Genomic DNA, 25,000 nt, shown 5'->3' on the forward strand with positions numbered 1-25,000 from the left:
TTTTTTAAATCTCGCCACTGTGCTCTCTGCTGACACCTCTGTCCATGTCAGGAACTGTCCAGAGCAGCAGAGGTTTGCTATGGGGATTTTCTCCTGCTGTGGACAGCACCTGACATGGACAGAAGTGTCAGCAGAGAGCACAGTGGTCAGACAGAAAGGAAGCTCAAAAAGAAAAGAACTTCCTGTGGAACATACAGCAGCTGATAAGTACTGGAAGCATTAAGATTTTTTAATTGAAGTAATTTACAAATCTGTTTAACTTTCTGGCACCAGTTGAGGATGATAAAAAATATAAAAAAAATTAAAGTTTTCCACTGGAATACCCCTTTAGGGTGCGTTCCCACCTGTCGTATATGCAGCGTATTTCACTCTGCTCAAAATTTGCAGCAGCAGCGGGAAATACGCTGCATACTCCTCGCTCACTATACACAGGGCTTTCCGGCGGCAGCCCTGTGTGCGCAGTGAGCTTTGGAGGCGGAGCAACGCGTCAGTCACGCCGGCACATGGCCCCGTCTCCAAAACTCACTACACGCATGCCGGCGGAAAGCCCTGTGTGTTATAGTGAGCGAGGAATACGCTGCGTATTTCCTGCTGCCCCCGCAAACTTTGAGTAGCGTGAAATACGCTGTGTATACGCCAGCGTGTTCGCTCCGGGTCTGATTATGGTCGACCGCAGGGCGGGCGGCTTGTGACGTCACGCCTCCGCCCACCGGGTGACGTTACGCTCTGCCCCTCAATGCAAGCCTACGGGAGGGGGCTTGATAGCTATCACGCCCCCTCCCGTCGGCTTGCATTGAGGGGCGGAGCATGACGTCACACGGGGGCGGAGGCATGACGTCACACGCCGCCGGCCCTGCGGTCGCCGGTAATCAGTCCCGGAGCGAACACGCTCCGGGCACTGATTACAAACGGGGTGCCGCGTGCATGATCCCGGGGCCCCCAGTTGCGGGACTCCCGCGATCAGGCATCTTATCCCCTATCCTTTTGGATAGAGGATAAGATGTTTAAGCACCGGAGTACCCCTTTAAAGGAGTACTCCGCTGCTCGGCATTTTGGAACAAACTGTTCCGAATGCTGGAGCCGGGAGCTCGTGACGTCATAGCCCCTGCCCCCTCATGTCACGCCCCTCCCCCTCAATGCAAGTCTATGGGAGGGGGCGTGACGGAAGTCACGCCCCCTCCCATAGTCTTGCATTGAGGGGGCAGGACGTGACGTTACGAGGGGGCGGGACTATGACATCACGAGCTCCCGACTCCAGCGTTCGGAACAGTTTGCTCCAAACGCTGAGCAGCGGAGTACTCCTTTAAGGAAACATCTAAGTGTTTTGCAATGGTTGGGTGCTGCACGTGGTATTGTGGCGCACGTTGACGCTAGAGTAGACGGATCACATGCTGGACCTCTACCGATGACCTTCAGAACGTCAAGCTCCTTGGGTCCTACCAAATGAATCTCCATTTTGGGAAGTCGCGTCAGGGGCTTGATGTAGGGGCACGTAGAGTTTAATGGTCACATATGTGACTATCTGAGGAATCGTTCAGATGTAACACTCCTTGTTAGTTATTTCCATGTCTCCCGTCAGCTTTTCAGCATTTGGCGTTTAATTGGGGGGGGGGGGGGGTCGGGGGTCCTTTTTGAAGTTCCAGTTCAGAAAATCTTCACTTACAAGTGTCTGCATAGATATGGGAAGTGGCAGGTCTCCAAGATTGTATTGTTGATTTAGGTTCAGGGTCTTATCTGCTCGCATATCTGTATTGCCCTCGCTGACAGTGAGCACGTGATCCGCCATGTTATGGGGTTGCCGGGATACCGATTTACAACAGGGATTTGTGTAGCAACCGGGTTGAGGATCAAGGTGAGCGCCATAGTAGCCCGGCGCTGCCTGGATCTGTCTGTTTTGCTTTGGCTTTTCATGTTTGCTTAACTGGTGGAGCCAGTGTGCGTTTTTTTGTTGTTTTTTTTTCTTTTTCTATAGAATTAATGTTGTGATGGTAGTTTTAGTTGTCTTTGCCGTCTGCTAAGCTTTATAGGACAGGACTAGATAACCTCCAGGCACCACGCAGATAGGACCACCATGGTGGATTCCGTCACTGACAGCCACTCGACTGACACATTCTAATACTCTAGTACAGTGTTTTCCAACCAGGGTGCCTACAGCTGTTGCAAAACTACAACTCCCAGCATGCCCGGACAGCCTTTGGCTGTCCGGGCATGCTGGGAGTTGTAGTTTAGCAACAGCTGGAGGCACCCTGGTTGGGAAACGCTGTACTAGAGTATTAGCTGTCTAGTTTAGCTGACTTTATTGTGAAGAACTTTGTCTGTAGGACTAAAAACTTGTTCACCAATCCCAAGCCTGTGTGATTTTTATTTTTATTTTTTTTATTTTTTTTTATATTTTATTTTGATTTATTTTTAATTTTTTTATTATTATTCAAACCAAGAATGTCCGGCACAAGATGTGCATATAATTCTTGCTTTATTTGATGCTTGGCAAGAAGTCACAATACACATATGGGACATCCGACGCGTTTCGGACCGTCAGGTGCTTAATCGTAGACTACGATTAAGCACCTGACGGTACGAAACGCGTCGGACTTCCCAGATCTGTATTGTGACTCCTTGCCAAGCATCAATAAAGTTTTATATGCACATCTTGTGCCGGACATTCTTTGTTTGGATTCGGACGGTTAAGCCAGGGCGGGACCATTGGAGGTTGCAAGTAGAGATGAGCGAACTTACAGTAAATTAGATTCGTCACGAACTTCTCGGCTCGGCAGTTGATGACTTATCCTGCATAAATTAGTTCAGCTTTCAGGTGCTCCGGTGGGCTGGAAAAGGTGGATACAGTCCTAGGAGACTCTTTCCTAGGACTGTATCAACCTTTTCCAGCCCACCGGAGCACCTGAAGGCTGAACTAATTTATGCAGGATAAAGTCATCAACTGCCGAGCCGAGAAGTTCGTGACGAATTGAATTAACTGTAAGTTCGCTCATCTCTAGTTGCAAGTGGATGAGCGGACAACACAGCATTATTATTATTATAATTATTATTTATTTATTATTATTAGTATTATTTATTTATTATTTATATATAATTATTATTATTATTATGTATTTAATTTTTTATTACTGCATATTGACTATAGCTAGGCTGCTTTTTGGTTGGCTGTTAAAACTCAGTTTTCTATTGTAAAAACATAAAATATTTGACCTTTTTTTTTTTTTTATGTTGGCTTTGCTTTCACGTCCAGCTATTTAGTATTAGATAGCACAGTGGTACCCAAGACCTCAAAGCCCACCAACATGCCAGATTTTTTTTGTTACTCAATTAGAACAGGAAAAATAAAAATTCTGGACTATTGGTGACCTTAAAGGGGTACTTCACTGTAAACCTTTTTTTTTTTTAATTTTTAATTTTTTTTTTTTTTTTTTTTTTTTTTTTTTTCCAAATTAACTGGTGCCAGGAAGAGAAACAGATTTGTAAATGACTTCTATTAAAAAATCTTTTCTTTTCTTTTTTGAATGTCCTTTCTGTCTGACCACAGTGCTCTCTGCTGACACCTCTGTCCATTTTAGGAACTGTCCAGAGTAGGCGCAAATCCCCCCCCCCATAGCAAACCTCTCCTGAGGTGTCTGTTGTCAGAAAGAAAGGAAATTCAAAAATAAAAGAACAGATTCCTGTGGATCATACAGCAGCAGCTAAGTACTGGAAGGATTAAGATTTTTATATAGAAGTAATTTACAAATCTGTTTAACTTTCTGCCACCAGTTGATTTAAAAAAAGTATATATAGTTTTTCCGGTGGAGTACCCCTTTACGGAGTGGGTTGGGGACATCTGGGAAAGTCTGTGCTTACACGTGAAGGGATTCTGATTAACCATCTATTTTTACAGTTATTGCAGTTGATGCAATATCATAATGTAGGTGCAACTGTGGTCAATACTGTATAATCTATACTCTATATACCATATATGCCGTGTCCAGGACTTTGTCCAGGAGTTTAGATTAGCCGCTGTGATTTTGTTTGCTTGTCGCCCTTTGATCAGCTTTCTCTCAACCATTTGGTTGGGTCTTTGGGACTTTTACTTAAGAGCTTGAGCAAGCCCTTCAGGACTGTACTGGAGGTCTGAGAACAGGAAGAACAAGGTGATGAAGGGACAATAGCACACGGACTTCTCGGGTCTCCCAAGTGCCATTGCCTTTGATGTGCTAATAATTGTGCTTACCCAACCTTACTTCCTTGCTGACCCCCCCCCCCCCCCCCCAACCTTATTGCATTTGAAGGTGATTGCGGGATTGATTTGGTTAATAGTGAAAGTGGTGAAATTATCAGAGGCGGTCAGTGACCTGAAGCTTGTTTAGGTGAACGCTGCCTGAATAGCAACATCATATGGTGAAGAACCCAAAAAAGAAACTTAAAGGGGTACACTGGTGGAAAACATTATTATTATTATTATTATTATTATTATTATTATTATAATATATATATATAATTTTTTTTTTTTAAATCAACTGTTGCCAGAAAGTTAAAACAGATTTGTAAATTACTTCTATAAAAAAAAAAAAAAAATTGGTCCTTCCAGTACTTTTTAGCAGCTGTATGCTACAGAGGAAATTCTTTTCTTTTTGAATTTCTTTTTTTGTCTTGTCCACAGTGCTCTCTGCTGACACCTGATGCCCTGTATCAGGAACTGTCCAGAGCAGGAGAAAAACCCCATTGCAAACCTATGCTACTCTGGACAGTTCCTGACACGGACAGAGATGTCAGCAGAGAGCACTGTGGACAAGACAAAAAGTAAATTAAAAAAGAAAAGAATTTCCTCTGTAGTATACAGCAGCTAAGTACTGGAAGGATTTAAGATTTTTTTAAATAGAAGTCATTTACAAATCTGTTTAACTTCCTGGCACCAGTTGATTTGAAAAAAAAAAAAAAAAAAATTCCCAGTGAAGTACCCCTTTAAGGCCACCAATAGTCCAGAATTAGAATTTTTCCTGTTCTAATGGAGTAGCATACAGCTGTTAAAAAGTCCTGGAAGGGTAAAGATTTTTTTAATCGAAGTAATATACAAATCTGTTTAACTTACTGGCACCAGTTCATATAAAAAAAAAGGTTTTCCACCGGAGTACCCCTTTAAGTTTTGACCACTGGTGTAGATGAATGCCCCTTGGCTGTTGGGGCACCTGAGAGTTGTACACGGCCATAGATGGTCAATGTCAATTGTTTTTTGCAGAGCCTTTCATTTTAATGGAGCAGTAAAATTAAAGGGGTACTCCGCCCCTAGACATCTTATCCCCTATCCAAAGGATAGGGCATAAGATGTCTGATAGCGGGGGCGCCGCCGCCGGGCACCCCCACGATCTCCTTGCTGCACCCGGTGTTTGTTTAGACTGTTGGGTGCAGCGCCGGAGGCTCGTAACGTCATGGCCACGCCCCCTCAATGCAAGTCTATGGGAGGGGGCGTGACGGCCGTCACGCCCCCTCCCATAGACTTGCATTGAGGGGGAGCGGCCGTGACATCAGAAGCGTGGCGTGGCCGTGATGTAACAAGCCTCCACCCTGCATCGCCGGTTATACGGCACGGAGCGAATTTCGCTCCGTGCATCAGATGTCTGGGGTGCAGCCGAGATCGCGTTGGTCCCCAGCCATCAGACATCTTATCCCCTATACTTTGCATAGGGGATAAGATATCTAGGGGCGGAGTACCCCTTTAAAGTGTACCTGTTGTTTTAACAAAGTTTTGGATGTCATAGTGCTTTATGTTCAGATCGGTGGAGGTCCAGACTCCCATTGACCTCTAGATCGAAGGGAAAGAAGCGCTAAAATGAATGCTGTTCCCTTGCTTCTTCCTGGTTGTCCTTGGAAAGCAGAACTAGCGGTATCTGAATTTGCAGAAAGTTTCCGCATTTCAATGAATCAGTTTCCTTCAGACTCAGCTTACTGAGGGAGCTGAGCACAAATAAAGGGGGACATTGTTCACTCAAGAGACTCTTCCCCTTTGTTATAGCGATTAATGGGGGTCTCGGCAGTCAGGCCCCTTTTTTAATTTTTTTTAATAAATTATTTTTTTTTTTTAATCAAAAATATTAAACAGATTAACATTTGGTCTCCAAAAAACTGGTGCTGCTTTCCTAGTGCTCTGGTTGCCCGGAAAAGATGAACACTCTCCTACGAGACCCAAGACTGGTCTTAGGGGGCATTCACGCTATGATTTTACTGTACGGGAGCCAGATCCGGCTGGGGGGAAAGAAAACCGTGCTCTCCCGTATCCCAGCCAGACCCGCCCCATATCTAATTCATTTCAATGAGCCGACCGGAGTCAAACGGTGACTCCGGTTCTTATTTTTACCCCGCATCCGATTTTCTGACCGGACCTAAAACCGTGGAATGCCGCGGTTTTAGATTCGGTCAGAAAACCGGATACAGGGCAAAAGTGAGCTGGAGTCACCGTTTGACTCCGGTCATCGCATTGAAATAAATTGGATATGGGCCGGGTCCAGTTCCCGTACAGTAAAATCATAGTGTGAATGCCCCCTTAGACCACTCTTGGGTCTCGTAGGAGAGTGTTCATTTTTCCGGGCAATCGGAGCACTAGGAAAGCAGCACCAGTTTTTTGGAGACCAAATGTGTGTTAAAAAAAAAAATGGTGCCAAGACCCCCATTAATCGCTAGAACAAAGAGGAAGTCTCTTGAGTGAACCATCGCCCCCATTTATTTGTGCTCGGCTCCCTCAGAAAGCTGAGTCTGAAGGAAACTGATTCCAGTACAGTAAAATCGTAACGTGAAGGTCCCCTTACTGGTGTTTTCTGGGCAATCGGTCAACTTAGAGAGTGCAACAAAAATTTTCAGACTAAACCAATCTATGGCAGTTCCCTTCGTTTCTGATGGGATTTACTGTAGGTTTTCTTATCTCTGGTCATATCCAAAAGGAGAAAGTTATGTGATCTCACCAGGGTGATAATGTTGGACAAAAATTGTCCTTCTTACGACAACTGATATGTATGAGAAGATGGGATGACCCAAACTCTACTCTACTGGGTGCTCCATGGAGCTACAACCAAGATACGTCCTAATCTTATGACTTTTATTATTTATTTTTTTTCTCCTTTTTTATTTTTAAATGACTTTCTTGGTGTGTCGGTGGGGTTTAGTTTATTTATTTATTTTTATTTTTTATATTGTGTATGAATGTTTCCTTTTTTTTTACTTTGTTTTTTCTCTCCTTTTTTCATTTTTAAATGACTTTCTTGGTGTGTCGGTGGTGTTTAGTTTATTTTTATTTTTTATATTGTGTATGAATGTTTCCTTTTTTATTTTTTTTCTAATTTTTTTTACAGTTTTTTTTTCTTCCCCCTCTTGAAAACTGAGCTAAAATGGAAATGCCGACATGTTTGTGGTTACTTTCTGGCAGCGGCCCTAACTCCGTATTCTGAGTTCTGACTGTTTTTATGTAATTATGCCTTGGCACAGGCTGCCTCAGATCCTTGGGTTGCATCATCCTGCTGCCTAAACAAGAGTTTTCTTCAAATTGCAAAATCCTATTTTTTTCTTTATAAACCAGGAAATCCAGTAACAAATGTATTTTTAGGATTCTTGATCACGATCGGTGTCTTGTAAAGTGACATTAAACCACAAGTCGACCATCTGCGCCTGCTGTGGTATTGAATGCTGTAGCCGTATCTGCCCAGATTTAATGCAGTGGTCCCAAACTGTGGCCCTCCAGATGCTGCAAAACTTCAACTCCCAGCATGCTCGGACAGCCAACGGCTGTCCGGGCATGCTGGGAGTTGAAGTTTTGCAACATCGGGAGGGCCACAGTTTAAAGGGGTATTCCAGGAAAAAACTTTTTTATATATATCAACTGGCTCCAGAAAGTGAAACAGATTTGTAAATTACTTCTATTAAAAAATCTTAATCCTTTCGGTACTTAAGAGCTTCTGAAGTTGAGTTGTTCTTTTCTGTCTAAGTGCTCTCTGGTGACACCTGTCTTGGGAACCGCCCAGTTTAGAAGAAAATCCGCATAGGAAACCTCTTCTAAACTGGGCGGTTACCAGAGAGCACTTAGACAGAAAAGAACAACTCAACTTCAGAAGCTCATAAGTACTGAAAGGATTAAGATTTTTTAATAGAAGTAATTTACAAATCTGTTTAACTTTTGTGGAGCCAGTTGATATATAAAATTTTTTTTTTCCTGGATAACCCCTTTAAAACAACTGATTTAAAGGGGTACTCCGCCCCTAGACATCTTATCCCTATCCACAGGATTGTGGGGGTCCTGATCCCCCCCCCCCCCCGCATTCTCCAGGCCAGCCCCGCGGCTTACTACACATGGAAGCATGGCTTCCTTGTTCGTGACGCCACACCACGCCCCCTCCATTCATGTCTGGGGGCGTGAGTGCTAGTACATAGCCGTCACTCCTCCTCCTATAGACTTGAATGAAGGGGGCGTGACGGCTGTGGTCGCCCGTCATCCGGCATAGAGCACAGTTCTCTCCATGCACCAGAATTCTAGGTGCCGCGCCAGAGATTGCGGGAGGTCCCAGCGGCCGGTTCCCCCCCCCCCCCCCACAATCAGACATCTTATCCCTTATCCTTTGGATAGGGGATAAGATGTCTAGGGGCAGAGTACCCCTTTAATGCTTTAGTTTCAGGTTAGAGCTGTAGTATCAGCAGCTACCAATAGCACGAGAGCCACCTGTTTTGCTCCTGAACTGCTGCTTAAGGAATATTGTAGACCAAAGGTTCCCAACCTAGTCCTGGCGGCCCAACAACAGTCCAGGATTTGTCTTTCCTTGTCCTATTCAAATCGAGTAACTGGAAAAAACTGGCATGTTGGTGGGACTTAAAGGGGTACTCCGGTGGTTTATTATTATAACTTTTTTTTTTTTTTTTTTTAAATCAACTGGTGCCAGAAAGTTAAACAGATGTGTAAATTACTTCTATTTAAAAATCTTAATCCTTCCAGTACTTATTAGCAGATTAGCAGCTGTATGATACAGAGGAAATTATTTTCTTTTTGAATTTCTTCTGTCTTGTCCACAGTGCTCTCTGCTGACACCTCTGTCCATGTCAGGAACTGTCCAGAGCAGCATAGGTTTGCTCTTGGGATTTTCTCCTGCTCCTGACAGTTCCTGATACGGGCATCAGGTGTCAGCAGAGAGCACTGTGGACAAGACAAAAAAGAAATTCAAAAAGAAAAGAATTTCCTCTGTAACATACAGCTGCTAATAAGTACTGGAAGGACAAATATTTTTTTTATTGAAATAATTTACAAATCTGTTTAACTTTCTGGCACCAGTTGATTTAAAAAAAATATATTTTCCACCGGAATACCCCTTCAAGGACTGAGTCGGGCCTTTACAGCAATGGTACTTAACCCAGTCCCTATTTTTAGACCATATATAACCAGCATGGGTGGAGAAATTCTCAAGGGTGGAAAGTAGCTGTCCCGCAGAAGGAAGCTGGCTCTGTAGTGCCACCTGTTGGAGGATTATTGCCTTGCCAAGTTGGCATTGGAAGTCTTATAGGCCTGGCAGTTTTCGTTCAGGGGAGGAGGACGCCGTCCAGCTCTTCTCCCTCCAGTGAGTCTACCTATGCCAGCTTGATGGTCTTTCTCAGGAGACACCTTACCCTCTCAAATTCACATTAAGGGTCTCTCACCCAGCCAGTTTTGGCTGATCGTTCCCAGTCATGGATCAAGGCTCTTTTGAGTTGAACATTGACTTTACAGGGAAACTACCTCCAATAGGTAGCACTACATTGCCAGCTTTCCTACCTTCTGGAGGTGAGACTATTTGCATCCCCCTTCCTCCAGTGAGTGTTTTCCAGTCTACAAGACGTTAAATGGGCACTGTCAGATACAAAAACTTTTGCTATGTTGTAAAGCAGGTATAACCAATAGGTTTTGCAATTGCTTTCATTAGAAAATTTTCAGTATTTCATACCGAAAAAGCCAGTCAAACAACTGCCCCCCCCCTGCCTGCTTGGACACATACTAGTCCTGCTGTGTCCATGAGTCATCACCTATGTCATGGACACACTTCCTTGATTGACAGCTGTGAGCGCAGGGCTCCTCCCACTGTCAGCTTGTGTAGTTTTGCTAATGCTAGGAGAGATGTGAGCAGACAGCATACTGAGGGAGGGGGCGGAGACCTTCACAGTGAGGCCACGCCCCCTCCCTTTGAGAGGAAATCAGACTAGTCAGCTAAATTAAAAGTGTAATAAAAATAAATAAATAAAGGTGCTAGACACATAAAAATTAGATGTACATGGTCAGTATTAGGTACTGAGTGATATATTTAAAAAAAAATGTTTTTTTTGTGGAATCTGACAGGTACACTTTAAGCTAGGTTGGCATTGTCTCCAAGGAGACACTTTACCTCCGAAGGCACCGGGAGCAAACATCTAAGTCTGATGGCTACCTGACTTTTGGCCTATTTTTTTTATCCTTTTTCTGTTGGTGTTTTTGGGAGTTCTTATTTTCTATTCTAAGCTCCTATAGTCTATAGAAATGGTTCTAGTTGATAGGGTTGGCAATTTTCAACCTATAACTCTACTGTGTTGGTCCAAGGGAAGGCAAAAACCTTTATAGGAGTACAATTTTTTTCATATCAACTGGCTCCAGAAAGTTAAAGGATAAGTATATCGGGAACAAAAACTTATCTCCTGTTTGGAGCCCCGGTTCTCTAGCACTCGGACCCCCTGCGATCTAAAACTTATCCCCTATCCGAAGGATAGGGGATAAGTTTAAGATCGCAGGGGGTCCAAGTGCTAGAGAATCGGGGCTCCAAACAGGAGATTTGGATAGGGGGATACATTTTTTGTTCATGATACTTGTCCTTTTAACAGATTTCTAAATTACTTATATAAAAAAAATCTTAATCCTATGCTCCAGAGGAAGTTGTGTAGTTCTTTCCAGTCTGACCACGGTGCTCTCTGCTGACACCTATGTCCATGTCAGGAACTGTCCAGAGTAGGAGCAAATCCCCATAACAAACCTCCCTTCTGCTCTGGACAGTTCCTGACATGGACAGAGGTGTCAGCAGAGAGCAGTGGGGTCAGACTGAAAAGAACTACACAATTTCCTCTATAGTATACAGCAGCTGATAAGTACTGGAAAGATTAAGATTTTTAATAAAAGGAATTTAAAAAATCTGTTTTTAACAGTTGATTAGAATTCCCCCCCCCCCCCCCCAAGGTACCCCTTTAACACTCCTTCCCTTTCTTCCCAAACCCGTAATCTGTCAGATGAGGCCAGTGGCCCCCATGTTCACACAACATGGTTGGCCAGTCCCACCAAGATTGACAGGCTCGGGCGACACATCTTGAACGTGCATGAGGACCTTTTCTTCATTCTGTTTGAATCCACTCTTGACTTTGGCTAAAATCCAATCAAAGATGTCTATGTATAGTAATATGCTTCTTGTGTGGACAAGGTCCTCCTGTAAAGGTACAGTACCATGAATGATTGCACATACATTGTGGTTTCTTCAGCCAAACGGACAAACTCCTGAACCTCGCGGCCAAAAAATTTGTTTTCATTCCCGGAACCTCTTTCAGGCATCTGGTTCAAAGTTCTGGATGTGCCTCACCGGCCAGGCTGGGGTCTGCCGGTCTTTCCACTGTTTTGCTACCAGTACCCACTGACAGGCCCTGCAGGTGCTCTTGTTTTAATACGCTTTTTTTTCGGAGGACCTTAGCAGACGTTTATTTTTCAGTTTCCTATTAGGAAACATTGGAGTAATGGAAGTTTTTTGGGCAGGATTGTCTTGTTTATACAGTTCTACTTGTTAAAAAAGCAAGTCCAACATCAGCATTCATGAAAAACAGGACGCATTAAGCTGTAGTTAATAGTAAAAAGGATTTCTGGCATTTGCGGATGGAAAAAGACAATTTGGAAAGGAGTTTTAAGGGATGTTAAACAACTTTTCTGCTCCCCCCCGAGGCTCAATTTGCACATGATCTGTGATTCTTTCCCTGGGACTTTATGAGCTTTCGGAGATGTTTCATGTGGCTGTAGCGGCAGAAGAGGGGTGGAAGCGGGATTATCTGGAATAAACCCCGCCATGGGATTGCGAGACTGCTGGTATAGTTTGTCGTTTCAGGCCAACTTTTTTACCTCTCGTAAACTCCTGCTTTATGGTCAGCGTTGACTTGTAGACAGAGTTGAGTGGAGTCGTCATCTCACGGGTTTTGATTTAATTAAATTCCCCTAATACTCTACATTTTAATAACATGTTGTTACTTTTATAATAGCCCATTGCCTTTATATAGTAATGGGAGTCATTGTGTGGTTGGAAGGAATTTTATGACAAATTTCTAGACTTGTGGCAGGTCCAGTGGATCTCCTGTCCTCTCGTTGACCCGTGTAGGTCTTAGCTACTAGATCTATCATTGCTATGCCCCTTTTAAGACAGTCTTTTATGGCCTGAAGAGTCCTTGTAATACATAGTTGATCATTTACTTTTAAAGGGGTATTTCGGCTTCATACATCTTATCCCCTATCCGAAGGATAGGGGATAAGATATATAATCGCAGGGGGCCTGCCGGTGGGGACCCCCGCAATCTCTGTGCAGGCATTCTGTGGAGGGCGCTGCCTCAAAGACTGGGATGTGACGACACAACATTTCACACCCCCTCCCATAGACATGAATGGAGGGGGCCGCCTCCCATAGACATGAATGGAGGGGGTGTGGTGTGACGTCATTAGGGGGTGTGGCTGTGACATCATGTCCCAATCTCGAAGGCGAAGATCAGAGATCACACGGGTCTCATCGGCGGGACCCCTGCGATCATAGATCTTATCCCTTATTCTTTGGATATGGGATAAGATGTATATAGCCAGAATACTCCTTTGAGTTGGACCACAAACATATATCGCCTATCCACACCTGATGGTCCGACCAATGTTGCACATAGAACAAGCATTCGTTGGCCGGTGTAGGTCCTAGCTACTAGATATGATCCATCATTGGTCTGAAGAGTCCATGTAAAACATAGTTGACCATTTACTTTACTTTAAAAGGGTTGGACCACGAACAACAATTCTTGCCTATCAACAACTGGTGGTCTGACCAATCTGGCACTCGACCATCACGAGAACAAGGGTTCAAAGTCCCCCATTTGAATGTATTGGCAAGGCACATATTTGACTACTGCTTTTTCCAAAGCCTATGGGACTCGTGAAGTGACGCCAAGTACGTTGCTCGGCTTTATTCGTCGGTCCCATAAAATTACATGGAGCAGCGGCATCCATCCTTGTCCACCACTTCTTTCAAACAGGGGACTTGAACCCCCGTTCTAGTGAGTGATGGTGCCCATACTGGTAGAAACTAGAGATGAGCGAACTTACAGTAAATTCGATTCGTTGCAAACTTCTCGGCTCGGCAGTTGACTTTTCCTGCATAAATGTGTTCAGCTTTTAGGTGCTCCGGTGGGCTGGAAAAGGTGGATACATTCCTAGGAAAGAGTCTCCTAGGACTGTATCCACCTTTTCCAACCCACCGGAGCACCTGAAAGCTGAACACATTTATGCAGGAAAAGTCATCAACTGCCGAGCCGAGAAGTTTGTGACGAATCGAATTTACTGTAAGTTCGCTCATCTCTAGTAGAAACCCCCCAGTGATCATACGCACATTTTAACACTCCAGATAGGTGATAGAGGTTGTTCCTAACTGGGTGCCGCTAAAGGGAGGCATATAATAGAATTTTGACCAAGCTTTTATGCTTTTAAGGGCAGTCCCTCACGAGTCTAGGCCCAACCGCAGGTCTCATGACGCAACTTAGTGATGTATGATGCTTTCCAAGTCTGTAGACCAGTGTTTACCAACAAGGGTGCTTCCAGAACTACAATTCCCAGCATGCTGGGAGTGGTAGTTTTGCAACAGGCCATAATATAGAGGCAAAAAATACATCCATTGCTCTTGTGTGAAACAATAATGAAGCTCCTCCATCGAGGTGAGACAAGCTCTTGGCCTTCTGATTTTTGCTTCTGGGCGATAGGGCTTTGTCTCCTGAAAGCCATGACAGGGTCTACCATGGATATAACAAGATGGCTGAGGTTTGTCAGACCGGGAGATGAGGGTTATTTAAGGCTGGTAGATAACATCTCAACCACTGTCCACAGGAAGTAATTCCATTCTGGTTAAGGCTGGGCCTCTCTCCAGCAAAGTAGAACTACTTCCTTTGGACAGTGGTTGAGGCTAGGCCCTAGCCTCTCTCCAACAGAGTGGAACTACTTACATTAGACAGTGGTTGAGATGTTACCTACTTGCCTTGATTAACCCCCATCTCCGGGTCCTCACAGACCTCGGCCATCTTGTTTGATCTATGTTCATTTGCTGTTGAACCTTACTGAAAGCTCTTTGGTTGCCCTGTTCCTGACCCTCGGTAGAGTCGCGGTTCCTCAGCCTCTGGCCTACCTCTATTAAACCCCTTGTATTATAGTGAATAAAATATATTTACTATTTAGAGGCCACTATATGGCTGTCTTTTATTAAGTCTACAAAATGGAAGCTAGACGGTACCCTCGAGATCAGAAAACGCTCTACTGAATCTCTGAGGACCCTCTGAATAATGAATTATTTGCTTTTCTTATTTATGCCATTTTTTCTTATCTTTATGGAATAATAGTAGCCCTAAAGGAATTGTTTTTTTTCCCTTTTTAACAGCACGTAGTATAAATCTCTCCAACGCCTTAGCCCACCCAGTCCGTACCCCCCCCTCCCCCATCTGCTTTTAAAGAAACCTCAGACCTGTTGTAGCAAAACCCTTTAGATCCTTGGAGCCAGTCAGACTGAAGCCGTAGAGAGCTCCATAAGGACGGTGGGAAGCTGATGGTAATAAAGAAGGAGCCCCAGCCATCTGGAGATGTAGCCACGTTTTAGTCCCGGTCTAGGGGTAACCCTACTTTCTTGGTGGTTTTAACCCTTCCCTCTCCTCATCTTCTTCTAGTTAGACGTTGCTGTCCATACCAGACCTGTGAATCCTGTTCTATCCACCTTCCCCTTGAGGCGTTCTCGTAGGTGCGCCAGACCAGGTGCTACCTTTTCCAGATTGCTGCTGAGGAACTTGACAAAATGTTAAGATGTAATTCCAGCCCTGGGGCGCGCGGCCATCGACCGTAAAACCTGACAAATTACACTGTAGAACGAGACATCTGAGGAGGCCAATAAATGTCAGAGAGGAAAAACGTGGAGACAATATTTCCCTTTCTAGGGTCGTACGTCTCGGACTTTCAGCAGATCGTAGTGTGGTCTACGGACCACCCCCGAAGGAGGAAACCATTTAGAGCTCGGTTATCTGCAGTCGTGGTGACTGTTAACAAGTATGATACATGAAGGCCATAGACACACAATAAACGTGGCGGTGAGCCTATAATCCTTCCGAGCAGATAAGTCCCGATATCCTGTCGTCACACCACACCGGACATGGAGAAGACGTGGCCATGCTGTCGGTAATGGAATTTTTGGATCCCCCCCCCATCCTCCATGGCCAATCTAAAGGCTCGCACTATGGTGTCTAGGTCTTTCTGTAAAGCTTTTTTTTTTTTTTTTATACAAGTCTTGTGATGGTGAGGAGCGGTGCCTTGCCCATGTGATGGTTGATTTGCCGAGCGAATACGGTGAGCGCGTCATGACGTTCGTGCTAAAGTTCAGTACCTTGGTAGCCATTCCGAGATGGCTAGTGAAGATTTTTTATTTTTTTTGCCCAGGATTTAGAAAAGTAATTTTGCAACAGCTGGAGGCAACCTGGTTGGGAAACAATGCTCTATAAACTTGATCTGACAGTGTCTTAGAGCACTAAGATGCGGTTGGGTCATTAGACCTAATTTCTTTTTTTTTTTAAATGCGCCACCTCGGTCCACAGGTTGTAGGTGGTATTACAACTTGTCTCCATTCACTTCAGTACCACACGCTGCAATACCACACCCAACCTGAGGACAAGTAGTGGTGCTCTTCTTTGAAGAAATCAGCTCTGTTTTTGTAACCCTAGATAACTCCTTTTTATATCAAAATTAGGCTCAAGTGCCCAGGGGGCGTTGCCTAGCACAGCAAAAGCCCAGCCAAGTCCAACCCATGTCCTCAAATTCACCGCTTCTTTATTCGCTTGCATCCGCCCACACTATTTGACTGACAGCCACTAGGTGAAGAGGACATGGGTGGGACTTAGTTGGGTTCCTTCCTGCATTGGGGGACGCCCCCTGGACACTTGAGCCTCATTTGATGTAATATCAAATAGGTTTATCTCTCTCAGCACTGGAAAGGACTAAGTTATTACATCAAATAAGGCTCAAGTGTCCAGGGGGCGTTGTCCCCCCCCCCCCAAACGCAGAAAGAACCCAACTAAGTTGCGCCCATGTCCTCTTCACAAAGTGGCTGTCAGTCAAATAGGGTAGGCGAATGCAAGCGGATAAAGAAGCTGTTAAAAAAGGACATGGGTTGGGCTTAACTGGGCTCTTGTCGCGCAAGGGAACGCCCCCTGGACACTTGAGCTTTATTTGATGTGATACCATAAAGTCTTATATCTTTACGGTGGCAAGGACTATGGAAATAAAAAGATATGCCCGGAATCCTGATGAGAAGCCCTATCTTACCATGGCCTGCCTTAAAGGGGTACTCCAGTGAAAAACTTTTTTTTATTTTTTTTTATTAAATAGATTTGTAAATTACTTCTATTTAAAAATCGTTATCCTTCCAGTACTTATCAGCTGCTGTATGCTCCACAGGAAGTTCTTTTTATTTTGAATTTCCTCTCTGTCGGACCACAGTGCTCTCTGCTGACACCTCTGTCCATGTTAGAAACTGTCCAGAGCAGGAACAAATCCTCATAGAAAACCTATCCTGCTCTGGACAGTTCCTGACATGGACAGAGGTGTCAGCAGAGGGCACTGCGGTCAGGGAGAAAGGAGATTCAAAAAGAAAAGAACTTCCTGTGGAGCATACAGCAGCTAAGTACTGGAAGGATTAAGATTTTTAAATAGAAGTAATTTACAAATCTGTTTAACTTTCTGGCACCAGTTGATTTAAAAAAAGAAAGATATATATATATATATATATATATATTTTTTTTTCAGGGGACTACCCCTTTAAAGTGGTCATCAACATTTATCTAAAAACAGGAGATTGTGACAGGTAAAGCATAAAATATGCTGCAATACCAGGCACAGCCTATGGACCAAAGTGGCGCTGTTTTCAGAAACCCTTTTCTAAATGGAGGGGGAAAATAAATGTTTTAAAAACAGGATTCCCCCGAAAGATCTCTGCTCAGTGTTTCCCAACCAGGGTGCCTCCTGCTGTTGCAAAACTACAACTCCCAGCATGCCCGGACAGCCAAAGGCTGTCCGGGCATGCTGGGAGCTGTAGTTTTGCAACACTGTCTTAGTCGCAGTGGCCTCTTGTAATGAAAGGTGTGGGTTACGTCAGGAAGGGTTAACCCTTCGCTCTTGTTTTGCGAGGGACGAGCCGCGTGTGAGCGCTCGCTGTGTGGGTCAGGTCAGGAGACAATGGGAACGCATTAGATTTCCATGTGAATAGATACAGGAAACTCCATTTCCTACTTACAAATGAGCCAACGAGGAGGCGAGAAATCACGTTGACGTCTCCAGAGGCCGAGGGTCAGATACATTTACCAAGACAATCGCCGGCTACCGAAGTGCCGCATGCCTCTGGGAAAGTTGGGTGACAACCTTATTAGCGCCGCAGAAACTAATTAATGGCAACAACACTTGCCCATATATTTACGATACCTACAAAAATCTGCATAGGTGTTCGCCAAGTCTGGGAAAGCTGGGTGACCACACCTGGATAATGTTATGGCAGTCGTTTGGGTTGTCACCCAGCTTTCCCAGGGGCAAGAAAAGTATTTTATACAACTTTCTATTAATTTACAATAATAAAGACCTTTTACAGTCCTTATATGGTATATACTGCTAATAGGGAAACATAACCCTATAGGGATTGTCACTCAGCTTTCCATATACCCTGCATGGTGTATATTAGGGAACATAATCCTATAGGAGTTGACACCCAGGTTTCCATATACCCTGCATGGTATATACTGGTATATTAGGGAACATAATCCTATAGGGATTGTCACTCAGCTTTCCATATACCCTGCATGGTGTATATTAGGGAACATAATCCTATAGGAGTTGTCACCCAGGTTTCCATATACCCTGCATGGTATATACTGGTATATTAGGGAACATAAGCCTATAGGGTTTGTCACCCAGCTTTCCATCTACCCTGTATAATATATAATGCTATTAGGTAACGAAACTTCATAATCCTATAGGGGTTGGCACCCAGCTTTCTATATACCATGTATGGTGTATACTGGTATTGGGGAACATAACTACGTAATCCTATAGGGGTTAATACCCAGCTTTCCATATACCCTGCATGGTATATACTGGTATTGGGTAACGTAACCTTATAGGATTTATCACCCAGCTTCCCATGTACCCTGCATGGTGTAAACTGGTATGTAAGGAAACCTAATCCTGTAGGGGTTGTTGTGGAGTGTAGCTTTAATCCTGTAGGGGTTGTTGCAGGGTGTAGCTTTCTGTACACCCTGCATGGTATATACTGGTATAATGGAACATGACTATTAATCACACAGTGGTTGGCACCCAGCTTTCCATGTACCCTTCATGATATATAATGATAATTGGAAATCTAGCTATATAATTCTATAGAAGTTGTCACCCAGCTTTCCATATACTCTGCTTTTAGGAAATATGACGACATAAGTGTTTCCCAACCAGGGTGCCTCTAGGTGTCGCAAAACTACATCTCCCAGCATGCCCGGACAGCCGAAGGCTGTCTGGGCATGCTGGGAGTTGTAGTTTTGCAACAGCTGGAGGGACCCTGGTTGGGAAACACCGCTCCAGGAGTTGTCACCCAGCTTTCCTTAGCTGTGCTTTCTAGCAATGCACATATGGGTATGAATCTTCTCGCTGAGCGCAGATCTTTTTGCTTCCGATATCACTTTTCAGCAGTCGGTGCCAAGGTGCCAGCTTTAAATAGTCTGTGCTATGCGAGGCCCGGGCTGTGGGGAATGTACCGGAAGTCGCACTGCCAGTTCACTGCTTGGTCTCCTCCTAATGTTACTCAATGACCAGCACACAATCTAATACTTCCTCCCCAAATGTCACCGCCGTGCAATCTCTAACCTATTAACTGAGACGCTAAATTTAGACGGGACCCATGTGCCGCTCCTTCGTTTTTTATTTTTTTTTATTCCCACTTTAGGAAGTATTAACTCGCCGCGGCGTTCCATAGACCGGAGTGATGGCGAATCGGTCCCAGCTGGGTTGGGTAAAACTTGCACTAGAGGTTACGACAAAAACACAGAACATACATAGAAGGGGGACAAATCCTATTCCCCCCCCCCCCAATATTATACTGGGGGGTCTTGTCACCTAGGACCTGGCATTTTCTTACCTCCCCCATTTAATGCCTTTTGGGCTTATTCCCTATTCATGGTTTCCCAATCAGGGTGCCTCCAGGTGTTGCAAAACTACAACTCCCAGCATGCCCGGACAGCCTTTGGCTGTCCGGGCATGCTGGGAGTCTTAGTTTTGCAACATCTGGAGGCACGCTGGTTGGGAAACACTGCCCTGTTCTGTCGAGAAACTACAATTCTTTTCATTTTACTGTTGATCGAAGTCTTTAACCGTGAAGCTGCTGCAGAACTACAATTCCCATCATTTCACTATAGACCAGTAGTATTCCGCCTAGGAGCTATTGTCCTAAAGTGAAATGATGGGAATTGTAGTATTAAAATAGCTCCTAGGCGGAATACTACTGGTCTCTAGTGCAATGATGGGAATTGTAGAAATGATGGAAATCAAATGTATGAACCCCTGGAGGTCTGGATATGGAGTCACACTCAAAATCACAGTGGAAAACCCCACTACAGGCTGATCCAACTTTATGTAATGTCCTTAATACAAGTCCCAATGAGGCTCAGTAGTGTGTGTGGCCTCCACGTGCCCGTATGACCTCCCTACAACGCCTGGGCATGATCCTGATGAGGTGGGGGATGGTCTCCTGAGGGATGTCCTCCCAGACCTGGACTAAAGCATCCGCCAACTCCTGGACAGTCTGTGGTGGATGGAGCGAGACCTCCCAGATGTGCTCAATCGGATTCAGGGGAACGGGCGGCCAGTCCATAGCATCAATGCCTTCCTCTTCCAGGAACTGCTGACACACTCCAGCCACATGAGGTCTAGCATTGTCTTGTATTAGGAGGAACCCAGGGCCAACCGCACCAGCATATGGTCTCACAAGGGGACTGAGGATCTCATCTCGGTACCTAATGGCAAGCACATGGAGGGCTGTGCAGCCCCCCCAAAGAAATGCTACCCCGCACCATTACTGACCCACCGCCAAACTGGTCATGCTGGAGGATGTTGCAGGCAGCAGAACGTTCTCCACGGCGTCTCAAGACTCTGTCACGTCTGTCACATGTGCGCAGTGTGAACCTGCTTTCATCTGTAAAGAGCACAGGGCGCCAGTGGAGAATTTGCCAATCTTGGTGTTCTCTGACAAATGCCAAACGTCCTGCACGGTGTTGGGCTGTAAGCACAACCCCCCACCTGTGGACGGCGGGCCCTCATACCGCCCTCATGGAGTCTATTTCTGACCTTTTGAGTAGACACATGCACATTTGTGGCCTGCTGGAGGTCATTTTGCAGGGCTCTGGCAGTGCTCCTCCTTGCACAAAGGCGGCGGTAGCGGTCCTGCTGCTGGGTTGTTGCCCTCCTACGCCCTCCTCCACGTCTCCTGATGTACTGGCCTGTCTCCTGGCTGCGCCTCCATGCTCATAACACTACGCTGACAGACCACAAACCTTCTTGCCACAGCTCGCATTGATGTGCCATCCTGGATGATCTGCATTACCTGAGCCACTTGTGTGGGTTGTAGACTCCGTCTCATGCTACCACTAGAGTGAAAGCACCGCCAGCATTCAAAAGTGACCAAAACGTCAGCCAGGAAGCATAGGAACTGAGAAGTGGTCTGTGGTCACCACCTGCAGAACCATTCCTTTATTGGGGGTGTCATGCTAATTGCCTATAATTTCCACCTGTTGTCGGTTCCATGTGAGATTGATTGTCAATCAGTATTCTTCCTGAGTGGACAGTGGGATTTCACACAAGTGTCAGTGACTTGGAGATACATTGTGTTGTTTGTGTTCCCTTTATGGACTGGTACTGACCTGGCAATACTCCTCCTCTGATGCATATTCTCAGGACAGCATTTATTACTTAGCAATATCTTCATATTCTCACAGCCCATAGAATGCATCCAAAGGAATATGTGTTATAGGGACATATTCACACAGACATAAGAAACAAAAAACATAAGGACGTGTTCGCACTGGTATGAAGAAAAACAAAAAAAATTCATTTTCTCAAAGGCATAAGATACCTTTTCTACACATGGTGAGTAAGAACACACAGTCCGAAATGCGTCTGTTTGCTGTATTTCTAATGTGGTTTTATATGGGTTTTAGGTATAAAGTACATTCCTGTATCTGCCTGGTGCCGGACACTTTCCTTTATCTTGTGTTGTATGCTCCAGGCCAGTAATGCGTTTGGGCAGCATGAAAGCATTAACAGGTTTCCTTTTTAATACGTTGTGTTCTTGTCGGCCGCCTCTTGGTATTGAGCAGACATTCAGCTCTTGACGCAGCACATTTCTCCTCCGTGTAGTGTTTCTGCAGCAGTGACGGGGCTGGGATTCTATATATACACTGGAAGGATTCGGGGCGCGATGTTTCACCTGTGTAGGAAATAAAACACCCTCAGCCCGTGTTTTATTGCTCTATAAATGTGCACCGGTAGATCGGCTTTCAGCTTCACCGCTACAAACTACCGCTCTTTTCTGCTTACAGTGCACAGAGAATATAGACACTGTCCAGTTGGTACCGAAGTGTCTCACATGGAGAGGGTTAATAAAAAAAAAAAATTTCAATTAAAGAAATAAAGAATAAAAATTCCTCCCCCTCCCCCAGACTGGACCCGTGCCAGAGTTATCTGCCGTTAACCTCAAATGAGTTGGCTCGGAGCGTTAGCATTGTCCGTCTTTCACAATGGCGCGCGATGTTGGGCGCCCGTCGTAAAAGGTGAAATTGAAAAATCTTTTTAGAGATTGCGATGCTGCAAATTAGTAAAACTGAAGCTTGTATATCCCAGCGAGGCAATAGGGACCAGAATAATGCTGCCCGTACGTGTGTGATGGAAAATTGATATGGGAAGGATTGTCCACGATGGAAAACAAAAGACTCCACCAGATTTTTATTATTATTTTACCCTGAAAAACGTGGCAAATCAGATTCGACTGTACAAATGGTTCTGCACAAGCCCTTTTTTGTATTCTCCCCCCGCCCCTCTTTCTCTCCCCCCCCGCCCCTCTTTCTCTCCCCCCCGCCCCTCTTTCTCTCCCCCCCGCCCCTCTTTCTCTCCCCCCCGCCCCTCTTTCTCTCCCCCCCCGCCCCTCTTTCTCTCCCCCCCCGCCCCTCTTTCTCTCCCCCCCGCCCCTCTTTCCCCCCCGCCCCTCTTTCCCCCCCGCCCCTCTCCCCCCCGCCCCTCTCTCCCCCCCTCTTTCTCCACCCCCCCACGCCCCTCTTTCTCCACGCCCCTCTTTCTCCACCCCCCACGCCCCTCTTTCTCCACCCCCCCACGCCCCTCTTTCTCCCCCCCCCCCCCCCCCCACGCCACTCTTTCTCTATTTGGAAGCGTGCTGTCTGCATAGAGCAGATTCTGCAGAAAGAATTGACAATTCCATAACCGATATTTCTGAGGCAGATTATTGCGCCGTGTAAATTCCACAGTGCAGCGGAATATCTGAGCAGAATCTTTCCCCTGGCTTCTGCTCGGAGGAAATTCCGCGGTGTGAACGAGGCCTTTAGTCTTGCTGGTGGGATCATTCGTAGGGACAGTCCCGCACGTGATCGGTCACATTATGGCCTCGGTCCCATGTTTTCTGCCTCTGCTTTTTAGACTGGTTAATTAACCCTTCACAGTACAGATCGTCCTGGCGCTAGAGACATTTTCCTTTCTCTGAGAAGCTTTTTAGAGGCCTATTCTCCAGTCTGCATTATCTTTATTAGGTGTATTAGTAATGAGATCTATTGTCTCCTGTTATCAGCCACTTAAGGCTGGATGGAATGTTTTCCCAGTGGGATTAATGGCAGGAAGTCTGAGAAAATCCCTGTCTCTCAATCATCGCGTTATCATTTATTTATTTTTATTTTGAATATATAAAAGTGAATATTAGCAGCTTGTTAAAAATTGTATTTTAAAAAAAGCATTTTTTTTTTTAATGACTAATTTTTTTAATTTTAATTTTTATTATGCAGCTCAAGTGCCAGACGGCGATGAACAGTTTCTGCTGGACCTGCAGTCCGAGAACCGTGAGTAACCCTTTAGTTTCAATGGTTGAAAAAAAAAAAAAATTTGGGGTAACTGTTTCAATGTCGGCGACTTTTCTTCTGATTTCTTTCAACATTTGTGGAGGATGTTTGGATCATATCCCTTTTGGGGGAAGAAAACATGGGAAATGGACCTAATGTCTATACGGTGAAGTGTTTGTAGGCCGCACTTTCCATTTTGTTGCTATTTTTATTTTTTGATTTGGTGAACTTCTGTTTGTGTCTCTCCATAAGTTCAGCAATCAAAAGAAAAAGTAATGGAGGGATGGGGATGGAGTATATTTTTTTTGTATACTCCAATGTAATCTTTTTGCACAAAAACTTTTTAGATAAATGTTTTTTATTTTAGATGATAGATAAAAAATAAATAAAATGGCGGATTTTCCGCTCGTATTTCGCTGCGGATCTGCCGCTGAAGGACCGCTATATGCTGCCTTTACATGTGCCTGCTCGGAGCGGCAATACGCCACTATGAGCAGACACACTGCGATGTGCGAGTCGCCACGAGCATGCACAGTATACTCGCACATCGCAGCAGCTCTTGGTCTAGCTCATTGAGCAGGGGGAAAGGCCTCGATGTGTGCGAGTACACCGCGCATGCGCTGCGACTCGCATATCGCTTCAGTGTGTCTGCTCGTAGTGGCGTATTGCTGCTCCGAGCAGGCACATGTAAAGGCAGCATATAGAGGTCCTTCAGCGGAAGATCTGCAGCGTAAAATACACTATAAATCCGCTCGTCTGAACGTTCCCTTAGAGTCCATGAAAAGTTTGGCTGGATTACATGCATTGCTCCGTTTATCACCAGTGTTGGTTAAATCTGCTGATTTTTGGTGGGATGGGCCCAACCGTCTTGTGTATGCGGCCTCCCGATTCTCTACTGCTGGCGATAGTCAGGAGAGAGAAGGATATGGCATGGTTCTCGGGATAAGCTGCTGTCTGCATTTTTTACTATTAAAGGAGTACTCCGATGGAAAACATTATTATTATTATTATTATTATTATTATTATTATATATATATATTTTTTTTTTCAAATCATTGGTGCCAGAACAGATTTGTAAATTACTTCTATTAAAAAAAAAAATCTTAATCCTTCCAGTACTTATCAGCTGCTGTATGCTCTAGAGGAAGTTGTGTGGTTATTTCCAGTCTGACCAGAGTGCTCTCTGCTGACACCTCCATGTCCATGTCAGAAAACCTATCCTGCTCTGGACAGTTCCTATGAGGATTTGCTCCTGCTCTGGACAGTTCCTGGCATGGACAAAGGTGTCAGCAGAGAGCACTGTGGTCAGACTGGAAAGAACTGCACAAATTGCACTGTAGCATTCAAGAGCTGGAACTGGAAGGATGAAGATATATTTTTTTTTTATAGAAGTAATTTACAAATCTGTTTTAACTTTCTGGCACCAGTTGATTTAAAAAAAAAATAAAAAAATAAAAAAATAAAAAATAAAAAAAAATAAATATATATATAATTTATATTATATTATATTATATATTTATTTATTTTTTCTCCAAAAAACTGTTCGGAACTGAATGTTCAGAATGCTGTTTTCGCACTGCGGTGG

At 44.7% G+C, this 25,000-nt stretch overlaps 1 protein-coding gene across 7 annotated transcripts in view; it reads left to right on the forward strand.

Moving 5' to 3' along the window:
• Positions 1-25,000, forward strand: part of ETV4 (ETS variant transcription factor 4) — a 97,821-nt gene that overhangs the window by 39,188 nt on the left and 33,633 nt on the right. For all 7 annotated transcript variants that reach the window (XM_056547599.1, XM_056547600.1, XM_056547602.1 and 4 more), the window contains exon 5: positions 23,362-23,415. In XM_056547599.1, coding sequence (XP_056403574.1) covers positions 23,362-23,415 — 54 coding nt within the window. The remainder of the gene's footprint in view (positions 1-23,361; positions 23,416-25,000) is intronic.

The sequence above is a fragment of the Hyla sarda genome, chromosome 12, assembly GCF_029499605.1.
Source record: "Hyla sarda isolate aHylSar1 chromosome 12, aHylSar1.hap1, whole genome shotgun sequence".
NCBI classification, from domain to species: domain Eukaryota; kingdom Metazoa; phylum Chordata; class Amphibia; order Anura; family Hylidae; genus Hyla; species Hyla sarda.